The following is a 22,855-nucleotide window of genomic DNA, read 5'->3' on the forward strand; positions in this document are numbered from 1 at the left end:
TTTTCTTTTGCATGTCACAACTTATCACAACTTTTATCATGTAATATTATGATAATATTTATAGTTCTTTAATTACTAAATACATTGTTTATTATTTTGTACCTAAAAGGCTAAAAATTTCTTGTTATACCGGTATACACCGATTTGTATACCGGTATAAACTAAAAGATAACGGTGTAATTATTTTTGTGTATCGGTATAAATTAACGAATTTCTTGCATATGTACATACAATATTCGGGAGAAATTATATTTGGATAACATTGAAAATATCTTAAAAAATATTATATTTGGTTAGGTACAATAGGCGATAACTTTGAGATTTGGGGAGGCCGAAGCCTAATACCATACTATTATAAAATTGAATAAGCTAAAAAAAATTAAGTAAATGTTTGGGAGGGGCGGAGGGCTGTTAAAGTTGTTGGTGGAGTTCTTGGCTACAGTTGGCCATATATTCGCATTATGTAAGATTTCATAAGTATTTTTGTGACAAAACTGTGCAGTTTAAACTATAATTGTAGATTGTACGAAGAAATTAACATCAGTAGATATAAGTACGTGTTCGTATATCACGTTATTCGTTATTACTTAGGTTAGGTTAAATCTCTGGTAATCTTTGGAAGTCTGAAATCTAGTGTACAAATTTTTTAATAGTGGTTTACCCCTCGTAATTATGTTAGAAAATTCTCAAAAATAAAATTTTTTAAAAAGTTATAACATTCTAAATTAATTATTCAACAAAATATTAATATTTTAACAAATTCTAAAAAAAAACTACTTGATTTCCATAAAAATTTTTACCATCAAAATTGTTCTTATAACCAGATCTAAAAATTGGCTATAATGTTCTCATTGATTGCACTAAAAATTCCTATCCATGCGTTTATAATTAGTTAAATTTTATGTTTAAGAGATTATTCGTTATTTTTGTCACCATATTGTCCTTAAATTTAATATAATATGAAATTAAAATAGTTTCTTTTTAGTAATTTTATAAATAGATAAATAAAGTTGTTAAATATTTTTCAGAAATCTTAAGTATATCAAACTTAAAATATAAAAAAAAAATTATTTATTGTTACACAATGAAAATCTACAACTAAATGTTTATGGATTTTTTGTCTTTTTCTTTTCTATGTATTGATTAGGAAAACTCGAAAACAAAATAATACTATACAATTTACTCTCATTATTTCATTGCTTAGGTGTCACAAATTCCCAACACACAGATGAATTTGTATTGATATTTAATGTAAACTGTTATGATATTACTTTCAACTTTAATATCTCAACATGCTACAATATTCTGCACCAAAGTGGTGAGTTCCAACAGTTTTAACTTTAAACATATTATTTAAATTATTTATTTATTTGTAAATTAATAAATATAGTACAAACAAATTAAACAATAGGTTGAAAACCACGATATTTAAAAATCGTTATCAATCTAAAAGTAATTAACAATTATTATTAAATTATTGTGGTCTAATCGCTCCACACATAACTGTTTTTCATAACTATCGACTGTGAGTAGAGTATAAATTGTATGCACTTTAATATGAGTAGATTCGTGATAATTACTTATTTCTGACATTTTTTTCTTATCTTCAAAATATAGTTTGCCTAAAATGTTGAATATATATTTATATATATATATATATAAATCTAAAGCAAGAATAAAGCAATAGTGCATACAGATATAGTACATATCTCTCGTTAGTTAATATATAATGAGTTATATTAAGCTATAAAAGTATAATTTAAATTGTTATTAGAAATAAAAACTCGTGTGGAGGCCCAAGGTTATCTTAGATTACAAATAATTTTTATTGTTTTAAGGTACATATTACATTTTTAAAAGACAAATAAAGGGTTTTTCATAAATAAATCACATAGATGATTACAGTAATATTACAGCCGTTAATTAGTATGTTAAAGACAATTGTATGTATAGTTTTACGTTTTACACACATATTCATATCTTAGCCAGTGGTTAATTTGAAATTAATTAATTTGAAGATAGGTAGTGGTAAATTAATATAACATGTATTGCAGCGATTCATTTCATTGATTTGAAGGAAATACATATTATTTGTATCATTTAAATAAAATACTCTCAAACAATATGTGCAATTACTAAATATAATAACACTCCGGTAATTGAAGTCTGGAAACAACGTGGGATTTTAAAGGTTTTGTAATGTTCATATTTTACGCGATAAGTACATCTGCCACAGCACGCTTCCACAGGGAAATATAAGACAAGTCATGGCTACAAATTGTACAGAAAATATATTGTTAATAACAAAAAAATACAACGTAAACGTATGAAAAATAAATAAAATATTCTGAACAGTAAGCTCAACGATATTCGAAAAACATATCACAGCCGAGAGGTTGTGTTGAAAAAATTTCTTCTTGCCACTTTGAAACATATTATTATGATTCTTGAAAAATTCATCTTTTTGATTTCGCTACACGAGATCCTAAATAATTGCCCACACTTTTTATATAGTTTTTAAAAAAAACACTTTTAATCAAATCGTACGTAATTTTATTTAAAATTTTAATATAGCGTTACGACTTTTTCTTCTTTTTAGATTCTGAGTGGAACGATGAATGTATTGATTTTACAATGATGTGTGTTTTTTTTTTCATTTTTTATTTTTTTATTTTTTTTTTGTGTCTGTGTACACGATAAGTAGTCGAAATAATGCTTCGATTTTCAACTTCAGTATCTTGATCGATTGGAAAGTGAATATCGTTGGCGCATTGGGGAGGTCAAAATTTAAAATTCCCAGTAATTTTCAAAAGCACCATGAAAAACCAAAGAAAAATTAAGGAAAAACGGGAATTTTTGCGCAAAATCGATTTTTCACAAAATTGAATTTGGTTTTTGGTGTAACTTTAAAAAAAATGACCGTAGATACATGAAATTTTGACTGAATGTTTATATTAGCATTTTCTATACATCATAACATTTTCAAAATATTTTGACTTATTTTGAGCTATTTACGGACATTGTCAGTTTTCATTTTGTTTTCTAAAAATATCAATAAAATTTTATTTGTTGATTAAAAAAGCTTGAAAATTTAATAAAAGGTTCCTAGTATATTGTTTCTAAAGCAGATGAAAAATATTAAAAACCCTTAGTCACAGTTTTTTTTTTATAAGCATTTAAAGTTCAAAAATTGACAAAATATGGAAAAATCACGAAAATTAGCAAATTATTTTGAGTTAAGAATTCGTAAAAATTTTTCTTTTTAAATCTAAGATTTAAAAATGTAATACAAGATTCCTTATAAGATTATCTACCTTTATCAAACAAAAAATATCTATAAGAAAGTCAAATTAAATTTTTATGATCGTTTGAAATTCAAATTTTTACAACATTGGATATTCACTCGATTTTTCATGTAGCGATTTCCTTATTTTGTTGTAATTCAAAAACGAATAACTGCAGATACATGAAAATTGTACTGAATGTTTATATTAGCATTTCCTATACACCATACAATTTTGAAAATATTTTCAGTTTTCAATTTTTTTAGTTTTTTTTTCTATAAATATCAATAGTTTTATCTGTTGGGCCAAAAAGTGTAAAAATGTAATACAAAGCTCCTGATATATTGTTACAATATCAGTTGAAAAACATTAAAAATACATAGGCACAATTTTTTTTTTATAAGCATTTATAAAGATCGAATTTTGTAGTTAAAAATTTATAAAATGTTCAACTTTTGTATCTAAGAATTGAAAATTTAAAACAAGATTCCTCGTAAGTAATTAATTCTGTTACCAAAAAATCTAAATAATACATTTACACAGTTTATTTTTATAGTCATTTTAAGTACAAATTTGAACGAAATTACATATTAAAAACCTAGAATAACTATTTTAGTTATTTTGTTGTGTTTGTATAATATTATTTTTGGGTATACTTGAAACTTCTAAAGTATACTATTATATATCTATGGACTATGATAGTATCACGGTTTGTTGTTGATGTATAACGCGTTATAAGTACCTAATAGATATTATGATATGATTAATTTGGAATTTATTATAGGTACCTATTATAGGCAGGGCCGTATTTAGGGGGGGGCAAAGGGGACATTTTCCCGGGCGGCCAAATATTGACTTATTTAGGGGGGTGGCCGGGCACCGCTGTAGCCTGGTGTAATATTGTATCAATAAATATTTTTTTGGAAAGAATTTGTACTATGATTTGTACCATAATTTTATGGCGTTATCTATTATCAAAATTATTTTCAGCTACTCTCATAGATATGGCTACATATCTATGGCTACTCTTGACAATTAAAATATTATTTTCTTCCATATAAATTAAATTGTTACTTAATGAAATTACATAAGAACATAAGTATAAATTACCTATAAATTATAGGTCAATTTTTTTTAAATACTATAGACTATAATATAATATTATGTCTTATACCTAGACTGACATACCGTCTCCGCTCAGAATCGTTTTTCTTATACAGTGACCCACTTGTAACCTACTGTACAGCAGAGCGAAATCCACTTACCCACCTTTTTCAATATTAAACTATATTATATAATTATAACAACTTTTTTAATAATTGTTATGATGTTTTTCAAACAATTATTTCCATCATACTTACAATATTTAATATTTTAACGATTAGTAAACAATAAGCTTTGTTCAAAGTTTTGACAAGATGGGTAAAGAGGTGAAAAGGGTATTTATTATCTCCACGTAATATACATTATCTACCACCATAGGCGTTTACTTCAAGTTACCCTATGCAGTGTTTACATGTATACATTTATGATTGGTAAATTATTTGAAGAGTAGAAGGATTTCTCTCGCTCCTCTTCCCTCGTAATTTAATAATATACAATAGATATAAAATATTTACAGTAAAACCTCCCTATATCAGACCCTCTATTAGACGGAATCCTTTAACGGAAAATGTCAATAGTCCAGGTTTAAAAAATATGTGAAATTTACCTCTCTTACGACGAAAAACTCTTTATGACGGAAAAATGTTTGGTCCAAAACGATTCCGTTGTACAAAAGTTTTACTGTATTGTATTTCACCCCCACTCAAAGCCAAGGCCATATCTATCTATCTCTGTTTCATCCCAATTAATACATCGTACGTACACGATTACTTCACATACCGATACCCAAATAATTATTATATGCCCTTAACATTCAAATCGTTAAACAAGTAAAAAAAAAACATTTTTTTTTTCTTATGATTAATAATATTTATAAATAAAAAAAATTGATTTATATTTGGCAGTGCACATGCCAAAACCAAACGTTTTACGTTAAACAACTCTGTTAAGGGAAAATATACAAAACTATTATAATTTATGAAATATAACGCTGTATACTATTCGAATAACAAATTAACACAAGAACAAATCTATGTATAGGTGTGGAGTAAAATAATAATATCAATAATTATAATGAAAACAACAATTGTTATATAATAATAATAACAAATGATAATAATAATAATAATAATATGGACACAAAAATGAGAAATTCTGTTTACAAAACAAGTACTTAACTGAAGTAAATGTAAACTGTAGTCAATTTAATGTTTGATGGAATACAAATGCGATTAATTTAAATTCTTTGAACATAATTCTCTTTGTTGTTATTAACGAAATGCCTATTTTGCTTCAACCAATAAATTAAAATTATGACTATAACACCGCCATTTTACTCAACGTCATCATATTATCATAACAAACCTACACAGCTACATAAGTAATTTAACGCGAACATTTAAAAACCAACATTGCAACATTCGTGTAATTAAAATAAAAATTAATTATTAATTATTATAAGCGTTCAAATTGACAACGTGACATTTTTAGAAGACCGACAAGGTACAAGCTACCAACAAATTGCTAACAAATATTTTAAAGTATTGTTCCAGAATCCGTCAATTATAAAACCATTTAGTAAAATGTTTAAAGGTATAATACTAATTACTATAATTGTCAAATGCCTAACTCGAAAAAAGACCAATATTACTAAACAATTATTGCAATACCCGTGCGAAAACGCTATGTTTGTGCTTACTATAGTGAATTCATAGAATTAATATTGTCATTAGAGCTACAAAAGTGACTGTATCAGTTTATTTATTATTTTTTATAAATGTAATAAAATATTGAAATAGAATATTTTTTAAAACTAGGGGTGATTATGATCAGTCTAAACTTTTGCATGAGCTCATGAAAATGTTTTATTTTTCACAACAAAATGTTTGTATACACTTTTGATAAATTAAGTCAAAACATTTCAATATTTCAATACATTTAAACACTTCAACGTGTTAAAAATAACAAGTATTCAAATATATCCGATTTTCGCATAACATTCAAAGAAGATATTTATTACTTATTTAATTTTAAGTTATTAGTTAATTTTTCTATAGTTATAGGCCGACTAAAAAAAAAATTCCATCTGACAAATTTTAAACTACTTAAGACTTTAAAGAATAAAACCAACTTAATTGAAAGTTGCACTATAAAAATTTAATATATTTTAACCTGTATTTTCAAACAATCTTGGTCGTTATACACTTTTTATTGTAGACGCAGTAAACTTTTAAGTACATAAAATATTAATAAAACTACTATTCTAATTAAAAAAATGTGCAACCATTCTTCGCACATTGAGTAGACTTATGGTTTAAATGAAGTTTAAACAGGGGCAGGTACTAGACACATCTTTCGTAATCAATATAAGGATAGCGTAGATGTTTCATAAGTGTTTTTTTTAATTTGAGAAAACTTGCATACGTGAACAACGTTGTTAATTTATAAAAGGATTTTACAAAGTTTAAAATCATTGAAAAATTCAAGTAACTGATTATGAATATATTAATATACATGTTTTGCTTTAGTCAATAAATAATTACGTTAAATAATTAACTAACGATTTTGCTTTATATTTGACTATTAATTGAATTTTATTTCATAAACGATGAGTTTTTAAATTCAAATAATAATATAATATTATACCCGCACTCCTGTCACGATTTTATCATCCACTGATCATAAAACTATTTAGTGCGCTAAAATTCTGGAAAACTTTTATGATATTCCAAAAACCGTTTTCACGTTTACCAAGAGAATCCAACGGAACTTTGAATTTCCGAAATCCGATCGCATGTCATGTGGTATGATATACGAAATGAAATTTCACCTTGGGAGCTATACGTAGTTATAAATATTATGATAATACCATTGAAATCGCGTGCTCGAGATTATTCCGACTACCGGACGACAAGAGGACATCAAACTGTCTTATATGGATTTCTCGTCTTATGACGATGTCTTTACGGTGCTTTGGACGAACAAACGTCCGATTAGGTGCCCTCACGATGGAGGCTGCGTTGTCATATCGATCGGCCGTTTCCCTGTTGGATGAGCGACGGGGTGTCACTGCTCGCAGTCTGGTACATCGGACGACCGACAACGGTGGAAATCGGACGAGCTTTCCCCAGCACACTGACAGAGTCATCGTCTGGCTGATATTGGTCGAGGTAAGACTATCTGCGCCATATAACACATATATATATGCACTGGAAGACAAGAGGACGTCCAACTTTACTGTCTTATATGGATTTCTCGTTGTAAACGTTGATGACTTTACGGTGACAAACGTCCAATCAGGTGCCCTTAAGTCGGAGGCTGTGGCGTCATATCGATCGACCGTTTCTCGGTCGGGTTAGCGGCGTTGTCACTGGTCACAGTTTCCTTGAACCGGACGACCGACAACGGTGGAAATCGGACGAGCTTTTCCAAGCACACCGACAGAGTCATCGTCTGGCTGATGTTGGCCGAGGCGACACTATCTGCGCTATCTATCACACAAATATACAATTGATGATAAGATGACATCCAACCGTCTTATATGAATTTCTCGTCGTACGCTTTTACGGTGATTTGGGCAAACAAACGTCTGACCATGTGCCCGTACGACGAAAGCTGCGGCGTCGTATCGACCGGCAGTTTCCCAGTAGGGTGAGCGGCGGTGTCACCGGTTGCAGTTTCCTTGCACCGGACGACTGACAACGGTTGAGATCGGACGAGCTTTCCCAAGCGGCACGCCGACGGGGTCATCGCCTGGCCGATATTGACCGAAGGCAGACCATCTGTGCCATATATAATAATTTATACACTGGACGGACGATTTACACGCAGCAACTGGCCGGGAGACGAACGCACTCGCACGCACACGATCACGGACCGGAAGATACCTACTGAGGTGTTGTCGGGGTGTAGTGCGCGACACGCATAAACTGGATTTAACGGTAGAACGTGACCGGACGACGGTGAAGCGAGCGGAGACACCATCGGATGTGCAGCCTTTGCCCTCTCCTCCTCGCCGCCCCGCCGCCCCGCCGCCCCGCTCTTCGTCGTGGTCTCTGCAGTCCTGCTCGTGCCCGGCATATGCTGTTATTATCTTTTCCGCCAACACACACAATGTACCCCACACCCGTTACTTAACAGCAAAATATGTTATTATGCCCCTTGTGCATATATATATATATTATGTATAATTTGTATCCATACCTACTCTGTGAAACGCGAGTGTATAAAGACGGGTGCCGAGTAAGCGAAAGACGACAACGATTACCCACCAGACCCGATTCGTGTGGGTCGTATCACAACTGAAGGTTGTTGTTTTTGTTGTTTTTTTTTATTGTTATTATTATTAACCGATAGGAGACCGCAATAAAATTGCTCTGCGCGAATTGCGTTATCGTTCTCCACTCAATCGGTTCGTGGGATGCACTTTTCGCTTTTTATGTATACCTGTATACATAAGTATATATTATATTTCGATGACAAATGCATGAGTTGGACTACAAGATAACCCATTCGCACACTTTGCTACTTTAAATTATATACACAACCAATTATCAATGAGATGGTCTTCATAACTATTCGATAATACGTTTTATTTTCATTAAAAACCACTTCGGTTTTAATCAAAGACGAGGAATTAAATAACTGCAATAGGATACATGTTATTATAATTTATTTTAATAGATACGCAAAGTCACAAGAGTTGTTGACATTTTCGGGAGGAAGAAACGTATAAATTAAAGTGAATTAAAAGGCGTGTTGAAAAAATATATTTAATATGAAGCCGGCGTCACTCCATCGTAATAAAGCAGAAGTTATTCGAAATGACTTTCACTAGTAAACACACACTTCTAGTCGGTATGCGAAATATATAACTGATGTAATTAGCGATACGAAACAACGGTTAGTTCATTTTTTTTTTTTTTAACACGGCGCTCTGTGTATGCAATTTAGGGGCATTGGTGAGAACAATGGCTATAATACGGTACTAATAATTTTAGACCGTTATCATTCGACCGTTTTTATGTTGTTATTTTACTTTGCATATTTTTTTAACTCGCAAAATGTTGGTGTATTAAAAAAGCATACATTTTTATAGATACGATAAAGCCTAAGTAACATTATTTGTTTTATTTAAGGAAGAAGTGTTACTATGACTGAATGAGTGCATCTATAATAAGCCGACAAAATAACTGTATGGTTTTAAAAATAATACTGTGTATGTTATTTTTGAATTAATTATTCCTACTCCTAAGCTAAGACACACCAATCAAAAATGATTTCTAATATTTCAGCACGACGTGCATTATAACTTGAGCAAACAAATTAATCAGTCGCTATAACGTGCTTGGTTTAACATTTATATGAGTACGTAGAAAAGTTATCAAAACATTGTACTAAAAACGCAAATATATTTTATAATTTTATACTATAACACGAAAGAAAAAAATCAGTAAACATCTCCAAATTTAGTTTAAAATTTTGCGGTAATCATACAATCAATATTTGACTATATAATAATTTAAATAGGAATGTTTGACATTTACCAATTTGAAATGATCAATTACAAGTATTGTTCATACTCATAACTATTAGAAAAAAGTTGGAATATCACGTTATTAATTCCTCTCTACAATCAAAGTCCATACATAATTATAAATATAACACAATAGCAATTGGATTTTATGAAAAAAATAACAGATCCAGATTTAAATTATTTTCATTTTGTTCACTTAATATATAATTTACGAATATATAACTCAATACTATGAGGCACACATAACGGTTCATTAATCTTGAACCTGTAAAAAACAACCATCATATAATTAATTTTCATAGCCATATTTTCTGAGTAGTGCGTGTTAAGTTCATTTAAGTAATATGATTTTTATCCACTTTTGTATTAACGCTTTAACGCTTTTTTTGTATTTCGTACATTTATTCCACCAGATCTTTCAGAAACTGTAATTCATAAATAATATTATTTAAATTAAACAATATGACACAATACTTAGTGTTTTAAAACTTTGCATTGTATTATTCATTAAAATAGTAAGATATTTTAAAGGATTTATAACTTTATAGAATATAAACATAATTAATTAAGATTAAAATATTTTATTCACATCATGTTTACAGTTTAAATGATATTAACCTAATTCGTGTTGAAATATGAGTAACTATATTGAATAATAAATTAGTCAGCACTTTTGACATATTTCTTCAATTGTTCAAACTATTCAAAATTACATAAACGAAAAAAAGGCCGATATAAAATAATTCGAGTAAACAAAGGATAAAACAAAAAAAAATGTATATTTAAAAGAATTAAGGAATCGAGTAATAACAGACAAACATAGTATCTCAATAGATATACGAATAGTTATATTTTATCTGAGTCTAAATTTATTTAATTTTCCTTTCTGACTATTGGTTATCATATTACACTTTGATTGATTTTATCGAAACAAATGAATAATATATAATTTGCACCAAAACGCTGCATTAAACATTTATTCTAAGTATATATATGTAGCACTTTTGTGCCGTAATCATTTCGTTTGTCATAAAATATAATATAATTATATAGTGTAGTGTGCTTTTATTTTGAAACGCTTTTTTTTTCTCGATTCGACGTTTTTCGGTAAGGTCTTGCTATAATATTATTTTAAATGCCGTATACGTATAATCATTTCCAGGTAGAAATTAAACCGTCAAACATTTTTAATTAATCAGTCATTAAGAATACCTATGACGACTGTAATATAATTAGACCGTTAATGACTACTATGCTGTTGGCATTAAACTATGGTTAAAACGAAATAGAATAATAATGAGCCAGCCAGCAAGTCTGCCCGAAAATACCTGCTGCAAGTAAAAGCACTTCGGCGTTCGAATTTTTGAATAATATAATATAAACGTCACTCCGACAACGATTATAGACGCATTAATCATAAAAATGGTAACCAGACGAGTTGCAACAGCCGTAGAAATCCGATCGTGATAATAAAACACAAATAATGTTATCATGGTTATTGAATTTATTGCGCACACATTGGTATATACTAGTTACGCGGTCGATGGTTTGTACCTATATTCTGCGATCGGATGTTTTTGATAACAGTCAACCGTTGTAGAGGTACTTTCTTTGGGCGCACGAAAATCCGTACCGGTCGCCGCTGCTAATTGAAAATTTATTTCCCGAGCCATGGGAGTGTAATTTAATTTCGTCCTATTAGATCGTGACAAAATATACGATTATAGTGGCGGCGGGATCCGAAAAGTAGACAATATTTTATTAATCCTCCTGTAATTTTCAAACGGATAATTAGATATATTATATTGTCAAAAGTGTGTGATCGTGATATAGTAATTAATACGTTAATTATAACCGTAATATACTAATATGTATATGTACGTAACGATACCGTCATGATACGAATATTATTATTATCGCGTATGAGTTTAAAGTGCAGGCGCGTATTATATAGACATAGAGCGTCAGTCCAGGACAAACCCAGCGAATTTAAGGCACCCGGTTTCTCAATTTTTTTGGAATTCTATAAAACTTGCAAATTAAATTTTATACTTTTAGTTACTACCTTATAATTATAATACTTTATACCACAACCCATTGGGTGTATTATATTGAAAATTATGACTTCACGGGAACATTACTCTCAGGTCTTCTAGAATTGCCGGAATTTGATAACTATTTTTTCATCTGAAAGAAGAAGACTTTCTACAGACTCTGACTTTTTATTGTATTTCAAATAACGGTTAGATTTATACACTTAAAATTGTATTATTTTTTACTATAAAGTTTGAGATTTAAATATTGATAAACGGAGTTCGATTCATCCTGTAGAATGTCCGTCCTCTATTATAGTTAAAAATAAATTATCGAATTTGGTTGGTTCTACAGAACAAGATCATTATTTCCGTAGAGCGTATTCTTATGTACAAAACTGCATTGGCACTGGACAGTGATGCAATAACTCGACGGGCCGGAGACTATACATTAGTAGGTAGTGATAAATACTAAATTTAATTTTTCTAATCCATTTCAACAGATCTTAGGCTAGTGAAAGTACCTAAATTCGGTGGACTGCGGCACTTATCCTATCCGGCACTGCGCACATAGTCGATATTAAGTTGACCATCACGCTGGTTGTTCACCGTTTAAACGTTTGTACTTCCAAAAACAAAAAAAGGAAAATAATAAAAATAATGTACACCGAACTGCACGCGTATAAAAAAAATTGAAAATTAAATTTTAGATTTGTATAGTTGCTACCTTAATTATAATACTTTTCCACTAATCTACTACCCGATACCTATCTGAGGGTGGATGATAGGCTAGTGAAAGTACCTAACTTTCTTTTAACAGTCCGGCACTGCACATATAGTCGATATATGAATACATGAGTAGTAGAAATAATGTACACCGAACTGCACACGTATAATATAATGTCATGCGAGAGAAACATTGCGACAACAATATAATATGATAAATGCGATGGTTGAACTCTGGATAAACGTGATATCTTCAAGTGTCTTACACGAGAATAGTTTTTGAATTACCTAAAAAAATGAAATTCCTAAGCGTTCCAACTGAATCGTCGTCGCGGTCATGACGGTTGCACCGGGGAGGGGGAGGGGTATAGGCCACGACAAGGCGCGCTTTTCGTCGGGAATTCGAAATTGTTGTCGGAGGAATGTTCAAAACCGATTTCCCCGTTAGTTCTTATCGAAAACACATTGACAGTCAAAGTGATTTCTAAAACGCGAACTTGGTCGAAACTTTAAACATCGCGAAACCGTTGTTGTTTTCTCTTTTCAGAATGCCCGTAGCTGTATAGCAACAACGCTTTTCTCTTTTTTCCTTTTCTTTTTCTTTCTTCGTTATTTGTTTCAAATATTCTCACTGTCCGCCTCGGAGTGGTTTTCTTTCACTTTACGACCCCTTTGCCATAGAAACATGACGTTTGCAAACGAAAACAATACACATTTTATTAACTACTTGACGCCCAACTGTCGGCAGTCCATATTCGTGATGAATGTGTTGTAAAATGTATATTATGCTTATATTGTATTATATCCAACAATTATAACACACATATTATATGTAATGTTTGTGTATAAAAATAATATATCACATTAAACTGTTGTGGTTTTTTCAACTGTTTTTTTTTTTATGTCATTAATAATTGAACACGATATTTTCCTAGTTGGACATTAAAAATAAAACATTCCCTTTCTATCATGATAAATGGACTTTCCAAACTAAACCATTTTGTTCAAATTATTTTCACAGATAATAATAATCTAACATCTAATAAAAACTACTATAAAATCCAAAAAAATTATGCACAGATGCAGATAAATATAATAGAAATTATATATATATATTATAGGTAGTTTATAAGGATATTCTATTTATTATGTATAGTTCTGTACATTTTTTTAAATATATAACACTATTCTTAGTTATATGTTAGAGTTTTGTAAATTGGGAGAAGAGTAAAGAAAATATACTATCAAACTTCCTTACGTGAACATATTATTCGAAATCATGCGTGAACTTGTATTCCTATATAATCGTATGTAATGATATATATACTTTTTGTCATTTTCCAATCATTACACGTATTAAGTTTTAACATTTCTCCATATATCTACCTACCTTAAATTATTTCACCTATAATTGAAAGAATAACAAACATGATTTTTTAAAATTTTTAGAAGCAAATCGCAAAATATACATAGTTCGAAGAAAAAATTAATTAACCATCACGAATTTATAAATTTATAATTATTACAATATTATGGAATGTTTGAATGTACATAAAAAAAGAAAATTCTTACGGAATTTCACAATTTTTTTGTTTACAATTAAGTAAGCCTTGTATAGTTTAATTATAATTTCTTTCATAATTATAGTATACCTTCATTAAATCATCTAGGTCCCTTTCACTTTTATAAAATTGTGAAATTCAAAATCATAATATATTTACTGTTAAGTAGGTACAACGTAATTACATTATAGTTAATAAAGGCAATAAAGGCAAACAAAAAAAATTACATTTTCAATCGAACTTTTTACCAGACACAATTTATTTTAATTTTAACATCACAATCTGACGGAAAAAAATTAATTGAAAACTGACTATGGAGTAAATTATCTGATTAATAGGAAATTAAATACTAAGTGAATCATACAAATATAGCTCGTAATCTTTAAATCTAATTGCGGATTGTTGATGATAAATAAAACATTTGTACATTAATGTAAAATTAAATGATGTGCTTATGTTAACATTTATTTTTTAAATGTTTTTTATGTAACGAGCAGGGTTTGATGCATTTACTGCTTATACATTTTATAGTAGAATATTTAATGACGATAATTTAAAAAAGTCATTGTGGTCTAACCACAAAGAAAGAACAATAACACATTTTTTTTTCACATAAATTCAAAATACTACGTTTTAATTACATCCAAAAAAAATTAATATTATATTGTGTAAAGAAATAACTAGACTAAAGCTGAAATAAAAAATAGAACGTTTTAATTACCGGTTATCGCATCGAGTTCGTTATTTATTATATTATTATAATATTTTATGCACACAAATATAACACGAATTTTAAAATAATAATATATGATACGCGCGCAAGTAAAGAGAATCGGAATAATATATTATTATGTGCGCTAAAATGTAAAAGCAAAAATCTACCTAACCCCCTTCTCCCCCCCCCCAACTCGCTTTCCGGCGTTTGAGAATCTTGAATAATATTAAAATTCATAAATAACAAGTAGGTATGTAATGTTATTAATACGATGTAAAGTATAATATATTATTGTGTTATCACGCGCAACTATAGAATAATAATAATAATAATAATAATATGTACGGCAGGTACAATATATTATGTTGTAGCGTAATATGTGAATATAATATTATTATTGTTGTTGTATTATAAAACGGTACGCGTGTGCCCGAAAACAGCGTTTGTACACAGTGCGCATGATATTATATCATACGAAAATGGAATCGTTTTATTTACGCCGCCGCCGCCGCCGCCGCCGCCGCCGTACAATCGCCATACGAAATAATAATAATTGAGGCTATTTATGCAATACGGTGCTGCGTAACGTATGTGATACTCACGTTCCACCTATATGGTCGCGTTTATCTCGTATTTAATAGAGAAAATATCATGGACATATATAATATAATATATATTATAGTCGTATGCTCGCGATGGGGGCACAGTGTATATTATAAGCACTCGTCGAAAAATTTGCTGAATATTGACTAGGCGAGATATCGCTCTATCCATGGGCGCGTTTATCTCGTATTTAATAGAGAAAATATTATGGATATATATAATATATTATATTATGTTATATTATATTATAGTCGTGTGCTATCGATGGGGGTACAGTTTATATTATTATAAGCACTCGTCGAAAAATTTGCTAAATATTGACTAGGCGAGATATCGCGCTTATACGTATAGTGTGCAGGATGATTTACCGAACATGCTCACCCCCATTTTTTCGTTTGATAAAATGAATTTAATCAAAAACTGATATTTCGAGTTTTTAAACGTAGATATGTCTACTTAAAGACTATATTTTCAAACACTCGAGAATTGTTTTACTTCTTAAGGATTATCTTTAAGTTTTCACTCTATCGATGGGCGCGTTTATCTCGTATTCAATTGAGAAAATATTATGGATATTTATAATATAATATATATTACAGTCGTGTGCTCGCAATGGAGGTTCAGTGTATATTATAAGCACTCGTCGACAAATTTGCTGAATATTGACTAGGCGAGATATCGCACTTATACGCACAATGTGCAGAATGATTCACCGTACATGCTCACCCCCATTTTTTTCGTTTGATAGAATGAATTTAATCAAAAACTGATATTTCTAGTTTTTAAATGTAGATACCTACTTAAAGACTATATTTTCAAAATTTTGAGATTTGTTTTACTTCTTGGGTTAGATTAGGTTGACTCCTATGGCGATGCAAACTTCTGTTTTCTTCAAATGAGAACCCTTCATTTTTACTGTGAATATGTTTTTTGAGCATTTTAATATACCTAATTCAAAATTCAAACAGGTGGTTTAAAAATGATGATACAAAACTATAAAATATATGTATATTAGATCTAGTGTTTATTATACTTGAACCATTTTTATAAATTATAAACTTTGATAGATTAATATTAATTAATAAGACTTTCTCTCACCATAGCCACTATTTTTTTCAAACCCATTACCATAGACCAATAAATATCCATAGAACACAAAATTAAATAACTCAAAAACTATCCGCTAAATAATTTAAAGTAGAAAAGAGTTCTAAAAGTTTTCAATTGAAAAATACAAGTTTGTATCTCCACAGGACACTCCTTAAGTATTACAAAAAATGTCAAAAATGTTTGGAAAATCATCTGGTATCTAAAACATAAGCTCTAGAAATATTGTCCTTAAATTGTGAATTTATAATAACACAGTTGTTTCCCATAATGCACACATATTTAATAGTTTTGTATTACTGTATAACTGTTTAAATCTTTATCAATTTTTAAAATTACTTAGACCACAAAGAAATTTATTTTTTTAAGTTGATAGGTTAACAAAATTAATATAATACATTATTATTATCCAACTGTTATTTTTAGTTATAACTATTTATACATATTTATTTATTATTTTTCTCGTCTTTGGCACTTTTTTTGTCCCTCACAATAACTTTCAATTATAGAGATCTTTCAAAGGTTTCGTCTAGATATTAGACTTACTACTCATATAAAATGTGTAAGTACATCAAAGATGTATTTTTTTTAATAGCCCGCTAGTGCTTGATAAGTAACCATTTTATACAAGGTCGTTCATATGGTATTTAATATTTTTAATAATTAATAATCAAGAAAAAAATCTCTACCGATAAATTGTTTTAAGAAGTATTTGAAATTTTAAATACAATTTTAGTTTCTCAAAATCGTCTTGCAGTTGAGTTTCGATATAAACCGAAAGATTCACTTGGGTACTGTTTTCGAATTAGATATTTATCATTACGTCAAAAGTTTAATAAGAAACAACAATGCAACTTGCAATATCCTGTGTTTAGTATAAAATATATAAAAATGTTCACGGTTTTTATCATTATTGCCAATTGGAAGTGGAGTAAATCGAATGACATCAGCTCTGTGTGTAATACAGTTTTATGTACACCGTTGCAATTCTGTAGCACCGCCACGGATAAAGTGAAATAAACATCTTTGCTGCAGTTTTTAAACAATACTCTTCAAAGTAATCAACTTTTATTGTGTATACACTTGCCATGATAGCCGTTAGTGTATTATTATGTCCACAACGTTTGATTAAATCAAAACCAATCCCTATAGTAAATGTATAATACTCCTGCGCTTAAAAAAAAAATGCCCGCGCAATGTTATTACTGTAAATTGTCTGTACCTTGCCCAGTAATAATAATATATATTTATTAATTTTTTTTTTATTCATGGTGCAACATCAAGCATTAGGTAATTAGATTGAGAAAAAAAATAATATTTATTTAATATTTATAGAAAATATACATTATAACATGTAAGTACATAATATATTATATAGGACAGTTAAAAAAAAAATTTCTTTGACCAAACGCTCCACATCCAGAAATATTTATTTATTGTAAACGCTAGTTTGTCTTTTCATTGGAAATTTTCTTACGAAAGAGTAGCTTACCTATAATGATGTAACCTATTATAAATATAATGTTTCATGATTTTACGAATGTTATAAGAGGTTTATTTGTCAAGTTTTGAATCATAAACGATATGTCAAATACAATGAATAGGTATCATACAAATGTAAAGCTTACAATATTTTAATAATATTAAAGCCAATGTAACATTTTGGCTTGCATCCATAATACTCCGTCCATAATGATGTACCGGTTTTTGAAATTTTTTCTTTATTCTATCAACAACCGACGACGATAGAAAAACTGACGTTGATTTACGTACTTATGATTTTAATACGAAATAAGAAGTGAATGGGTCTAGTTGATAGTTTGGGTTGTAAAAAGTAAACACTCAGCTAGTACTTTTCAAAATAATCAGGAAAATTAAAAATATTTACGTAAAACCTATTTTGTTTTCATGTAAAAATAAATAACCGACAACATATTATTGATATCAATATTTTACATTTTCATTAAATATTAAGATGAGCATTTTGAAAGATGATATAATGATAAAAAAATCTTGAATCTTTTTGAACTATTTATTGACTTTTGAAATGTTCATTATTTATTAGCTTTTCAAGTTAAAAAGCTTGACTATTTGATTTAAGATTCTTAATAAGTTGCTCTTAAAGCAATTAAAAAATATCGGCAATACATTCTTGCAGCTTCTTGCAGCAAAAGTTAAACTTCAAGTTTAGTCAAAAGTTCTGAAAATCGTGGATATTTATAAATTATATTTTAATTACAAATTCATAAAATATTGGATGTTTATAGTTAAGGCTTGAAAACGAAAAAAATTAAATGCATAAGTCATTTTTACTGAAATTACGAATAATTTAGCGTAAAGCCAATATTGAAGTATGAATTTAGAAAAAATTGGATATCTATATTACTCAAACGAAAAAAAAAGGATTTCATCTCAAACGAGTTTTTATTTTAATTCAAAAAATATTAACTTTAAGAACTTGAAACATTTCACAATTACTTAAATTATTATTTTCAATATATTTCAATAGGTGCGTCTTGAAGTTTTAAATATTAAGATTTTTTTTTATAGACATTGAGTTTTTTTTTATACTACTATTGAAAATATAATATAAGGTTCCTCACGAGTTAGGTTGTTCTAACAGCAAATAAAAAAAATTTTTAAAAAAAGTCCACAATTTTTTTTTTATAGGCACGACATAGGTATCATTAAAAATTTGCCGACAATGTATATTTAAATGAAGAATATCGATATTTCCATTAACAATTTGAGTTATTTTGTTATAATTAATAAAATATTAAATGAAGAGACTGTAAATTACACCGTTTTGTTTATTATTTTTTTCTATGCTCAATACTTAATATTTTTTTTATTTTATTTTAAAAAGTTTATTTACGATCTATACGAAACAAGATATAATGAGCAAGTGTGGTTACATAAGAACATTAGAAATAAAATAACATTAATAGGAAGGCTCCTAGCAGTGTCACCTGACCAGAAATGAACTTACTTAATATTTAAACTAATAGTAAGCTATAAATACCACACACTTGTTTACAGCATTTTACTGAACTAACTTATGATCATTATTATAAGATAATTTAAGATTATGTGATAATATTTGACAACACTTACTTCAACCTATCGTATTATTACATGATATAAAAAAAACATTACTAAGAGTATAGTATAAATAAATTGTGAAATATCTTTTAAAATAGAGGCTGAATGCCATATCAGCTGCAAATAAGCTTTTTCTAAACTTTTCCATGACGGCTTCAATTAATATTTAATGCTCGATGTTATTCAGGTCACCATTGTGTGTATTATGATAATTTATTTTTGATGATTATATCAATGCACAATAATCTTTGTCTCTTTGCCTCTTTCCCTTAGTTGATGCCATCCGTTGGTTGTCGACAGTGGTATCAGTATTTAATTCCAGCGTAATCCATAGCGACCCCAATCACACCCTGTCCCATTCAATCCTGTAGGGTGAACGCCGATCGGTAATAAACCCATGGGTACCACGAAGATATCATGCCGAATGAATGCTAATGTTACATTTCAAATTGTTAAGCCAATACGAGGAGAGTATAACAATTAATAATACACTACGGACTTGTGCACAGTTTGCATTGACTTTTATGATAATGATCCAACTTAAGACACTAATTATAAAACTATCGGTAACGAAAAATATATAATTAAAACAATGGTAACAACCAATAAATCAAAACACCATTATTTTATACCCGTGATTATTATATTTTAAATTACATATTAAAAATGTAATTAAATATTTAACGAGTATTTACTAATAAATTAGTAAGGATTATAGGTACCTTTGTCCAGATCTCTAAATTCACACGTAATCGGCAACATGTGTGTATTAATAATCATTGCGTGTTTCGAATCGGAAAAAGCCAAAACACGTAATCAATTTAAAACTTAAATTAACATATTAAACACACGGTTGTGTCGGGTGGCACTACTGAGTGCCCTCCCAATATCTGTTAGTCTCGCTATGTATATAATATTATCTTTAATCAAAATTATTTATTGTACCAAATGTGCATAGATTGTAATTATATTTTAATAAAAAAAAATACACGGTAAAAGTAAACAATACTACATTTTGACAGCATCGTACATGACAAGCATCATATTATGATCACTAAAATGTATTTCAGACCGAATTAATAACTCTTGGCCAGACTTGACATATAAATTGGATTCATCATAATTCATAATACATATTATAACACCTAATATGAAGTCAAACACACATTTCCATTATTCAATTTCTGGCTTTATCCGACTTCCGAGTTCTCTAATAGGCCGTAATAATAAATAATCGTTTTTTGTGTCACAAAGTGCAATCATAGGTAACCTCTTTTTGCGTTAATTAGTCAAACATAAGCGAAAAAACAGTTGTCCAATAAATGAAACCATATTCGTATCGAAGTACCTACCTACTGCTATAAATTATTTCCTCGGTATAAAACGAATCGTTACGTAAGTGCATCTTGCACAGTTCATTAAAATAAATGTGTGATTCGAATACACGGAGTACTATATTGTTATTGTTTCAGCGGTTTTTAAATTAGGAACGTTTTCTTTGGAAATGAACACTTTTCTTATTATAGGTATAACAGTGTATGCACAGTTATTGATTTTGCAATAGGTACCTACTAACGTACACAGTAAACTGTAAACGCTCTATCGACGAAACACACACACACACACGACCGTAGACTTTCGAGTAACTTGAATCATCGTACTTGTAATACAAAGACATAGGACTTTATACCGTTTTTCAGTATTTTATAATATACATTTACATGCTCTTGTCGTTGGTAGGAAGAGCTCGAAACCAGTAAATATAAATAATAATAATAATAATAATAATATAATAATATATTTATTTAGCAAACAAACAGAATAAAACAATATTTACAAACAATACACTGCACCTATGACCTACCGCAAGTGGCTCCAAACATGGGTATAAACTGGGGAAAATTCCCCAGAACTTTTAATGGATGGGTCAGGTGGGTGGGTGGGTGATAACAAGTGACCAGTCATTAGTGGTATTTAATATTTAAATGCAGTATATCGTGACTGTAATGCACTGTTCGTGAGTTGCTAAACATTTTTTTTAAGTAGGTGGGCTTAACACGAGCATTTTTTACCCATAACATGAAATATAGATCGGCGCCTGATGGCCAACCGCGCATTGATGATGATGAATATAATTTGTGTGTGTGTATTACGTACTATTTCAAGTGTACCTTTTATCGTTTCCAGTGCCACCGGATATAATTACAGACGAATCGAGCGCCGACCTCACGCTTATGGAGGCAGAAAACGCGACTCTGTCGTGTCACGCCACCGGCAACCCCGAGCCGAAAATTACGTGGAGGCGCGAAAATAACCAGCCGCTGATGCTGCGCACCGGTTCCAGAGACTTGGTCAAGCGTGAGTACTGAATTAATATATAATATTGCATTGTGCAGGCTAGTCAAACGAAAAATATATTGTTACCGGACGATACCACGCTGGTATATTATAATAATATAACGTTAATAACCGCGGTAAACGAATATTGCACTAGTAATAATATAGCAATGTAGGCCGTGCGATACCGAACAATCATTGCAAGTGGTTTATAATGACGTACGCGGTATTGTCGTATGGTCGTCTATTCGAGTGGTAGAGACTAGAGATACCTATCTAAATACCTGCTCGATCGGATTATTGTCATAAAAAATAATATCAACAATAGCCCATTGACAAAATATAAAACGGAAATGCCCATTGACCTTTTGCCAATCGGACGAGTTGAACCGTACAAATAGAACCACGCACAATAGTGCATATTATTATATCTAGGTACCTATTATAACAGTGCGCGAGTTATATGACGTAATGTGATGCCAATTCACCTGGTTGACACGATGCCGGGAATAAACATTTTCGTTGCATCTATATACATCCAATTATACTAGTACATAAAACATAAAACTACAGAGTATATGACACTCTGGTGACGATCCGTTATTCCGTTGGCGTTTCTGTTACGCGGCGAACGTCCGGTATACTCAGTTTTGGAGGGGAGGCGAGTAATCCGTTATACCTAGTGTCGAGATTGCAGATGTTGACGTTAACTGAATATACCACTCTACGACCCAAAAGTCGCAAAC

The 22,855-nt window shown here is 29.9% G+C and overlaps 1 protein-coding gene across 2 annotated transcripts in view; it reads left to right on the forward strand.

The window, feature by feature from the left end:
- LOC100164469 (lachesin-like) overlaps positions 1-22,855 on the forward strand; it is a 235,666-nt gene that overhangs the window by 113,579 nt on the left and 99,232 nt on the right. For both annotated transcript variants that reach the window (XM_001943368.5, XM_008187244.3), the window contains exon 4: positions 21,960-22,130. In XM_001943368.5, the coding sequence (XP_001943403.2) occupies positions 21,960-22,130 (171 nt within the window). The remainder of the gene's footprint in view (positions 1-21,959; positions 22,131-22,855) is intronic.

This window comes from Acyrthosiphon pisum, chromosome A3, assembly GCF_005508785.2.
Source record: "Acyrthosiphon pisum isolate AL4f chromosome A3, pea_aphid_22Mar2018_4r6ur, whole genome shotgun sequence".
Lineage (NCBI taxonomy): Eukaryota > Metazoa > Arthropoda > Insecta > Hemiptera > Aphididae > Acyrthosiphon > Acyrthosiphon pisum.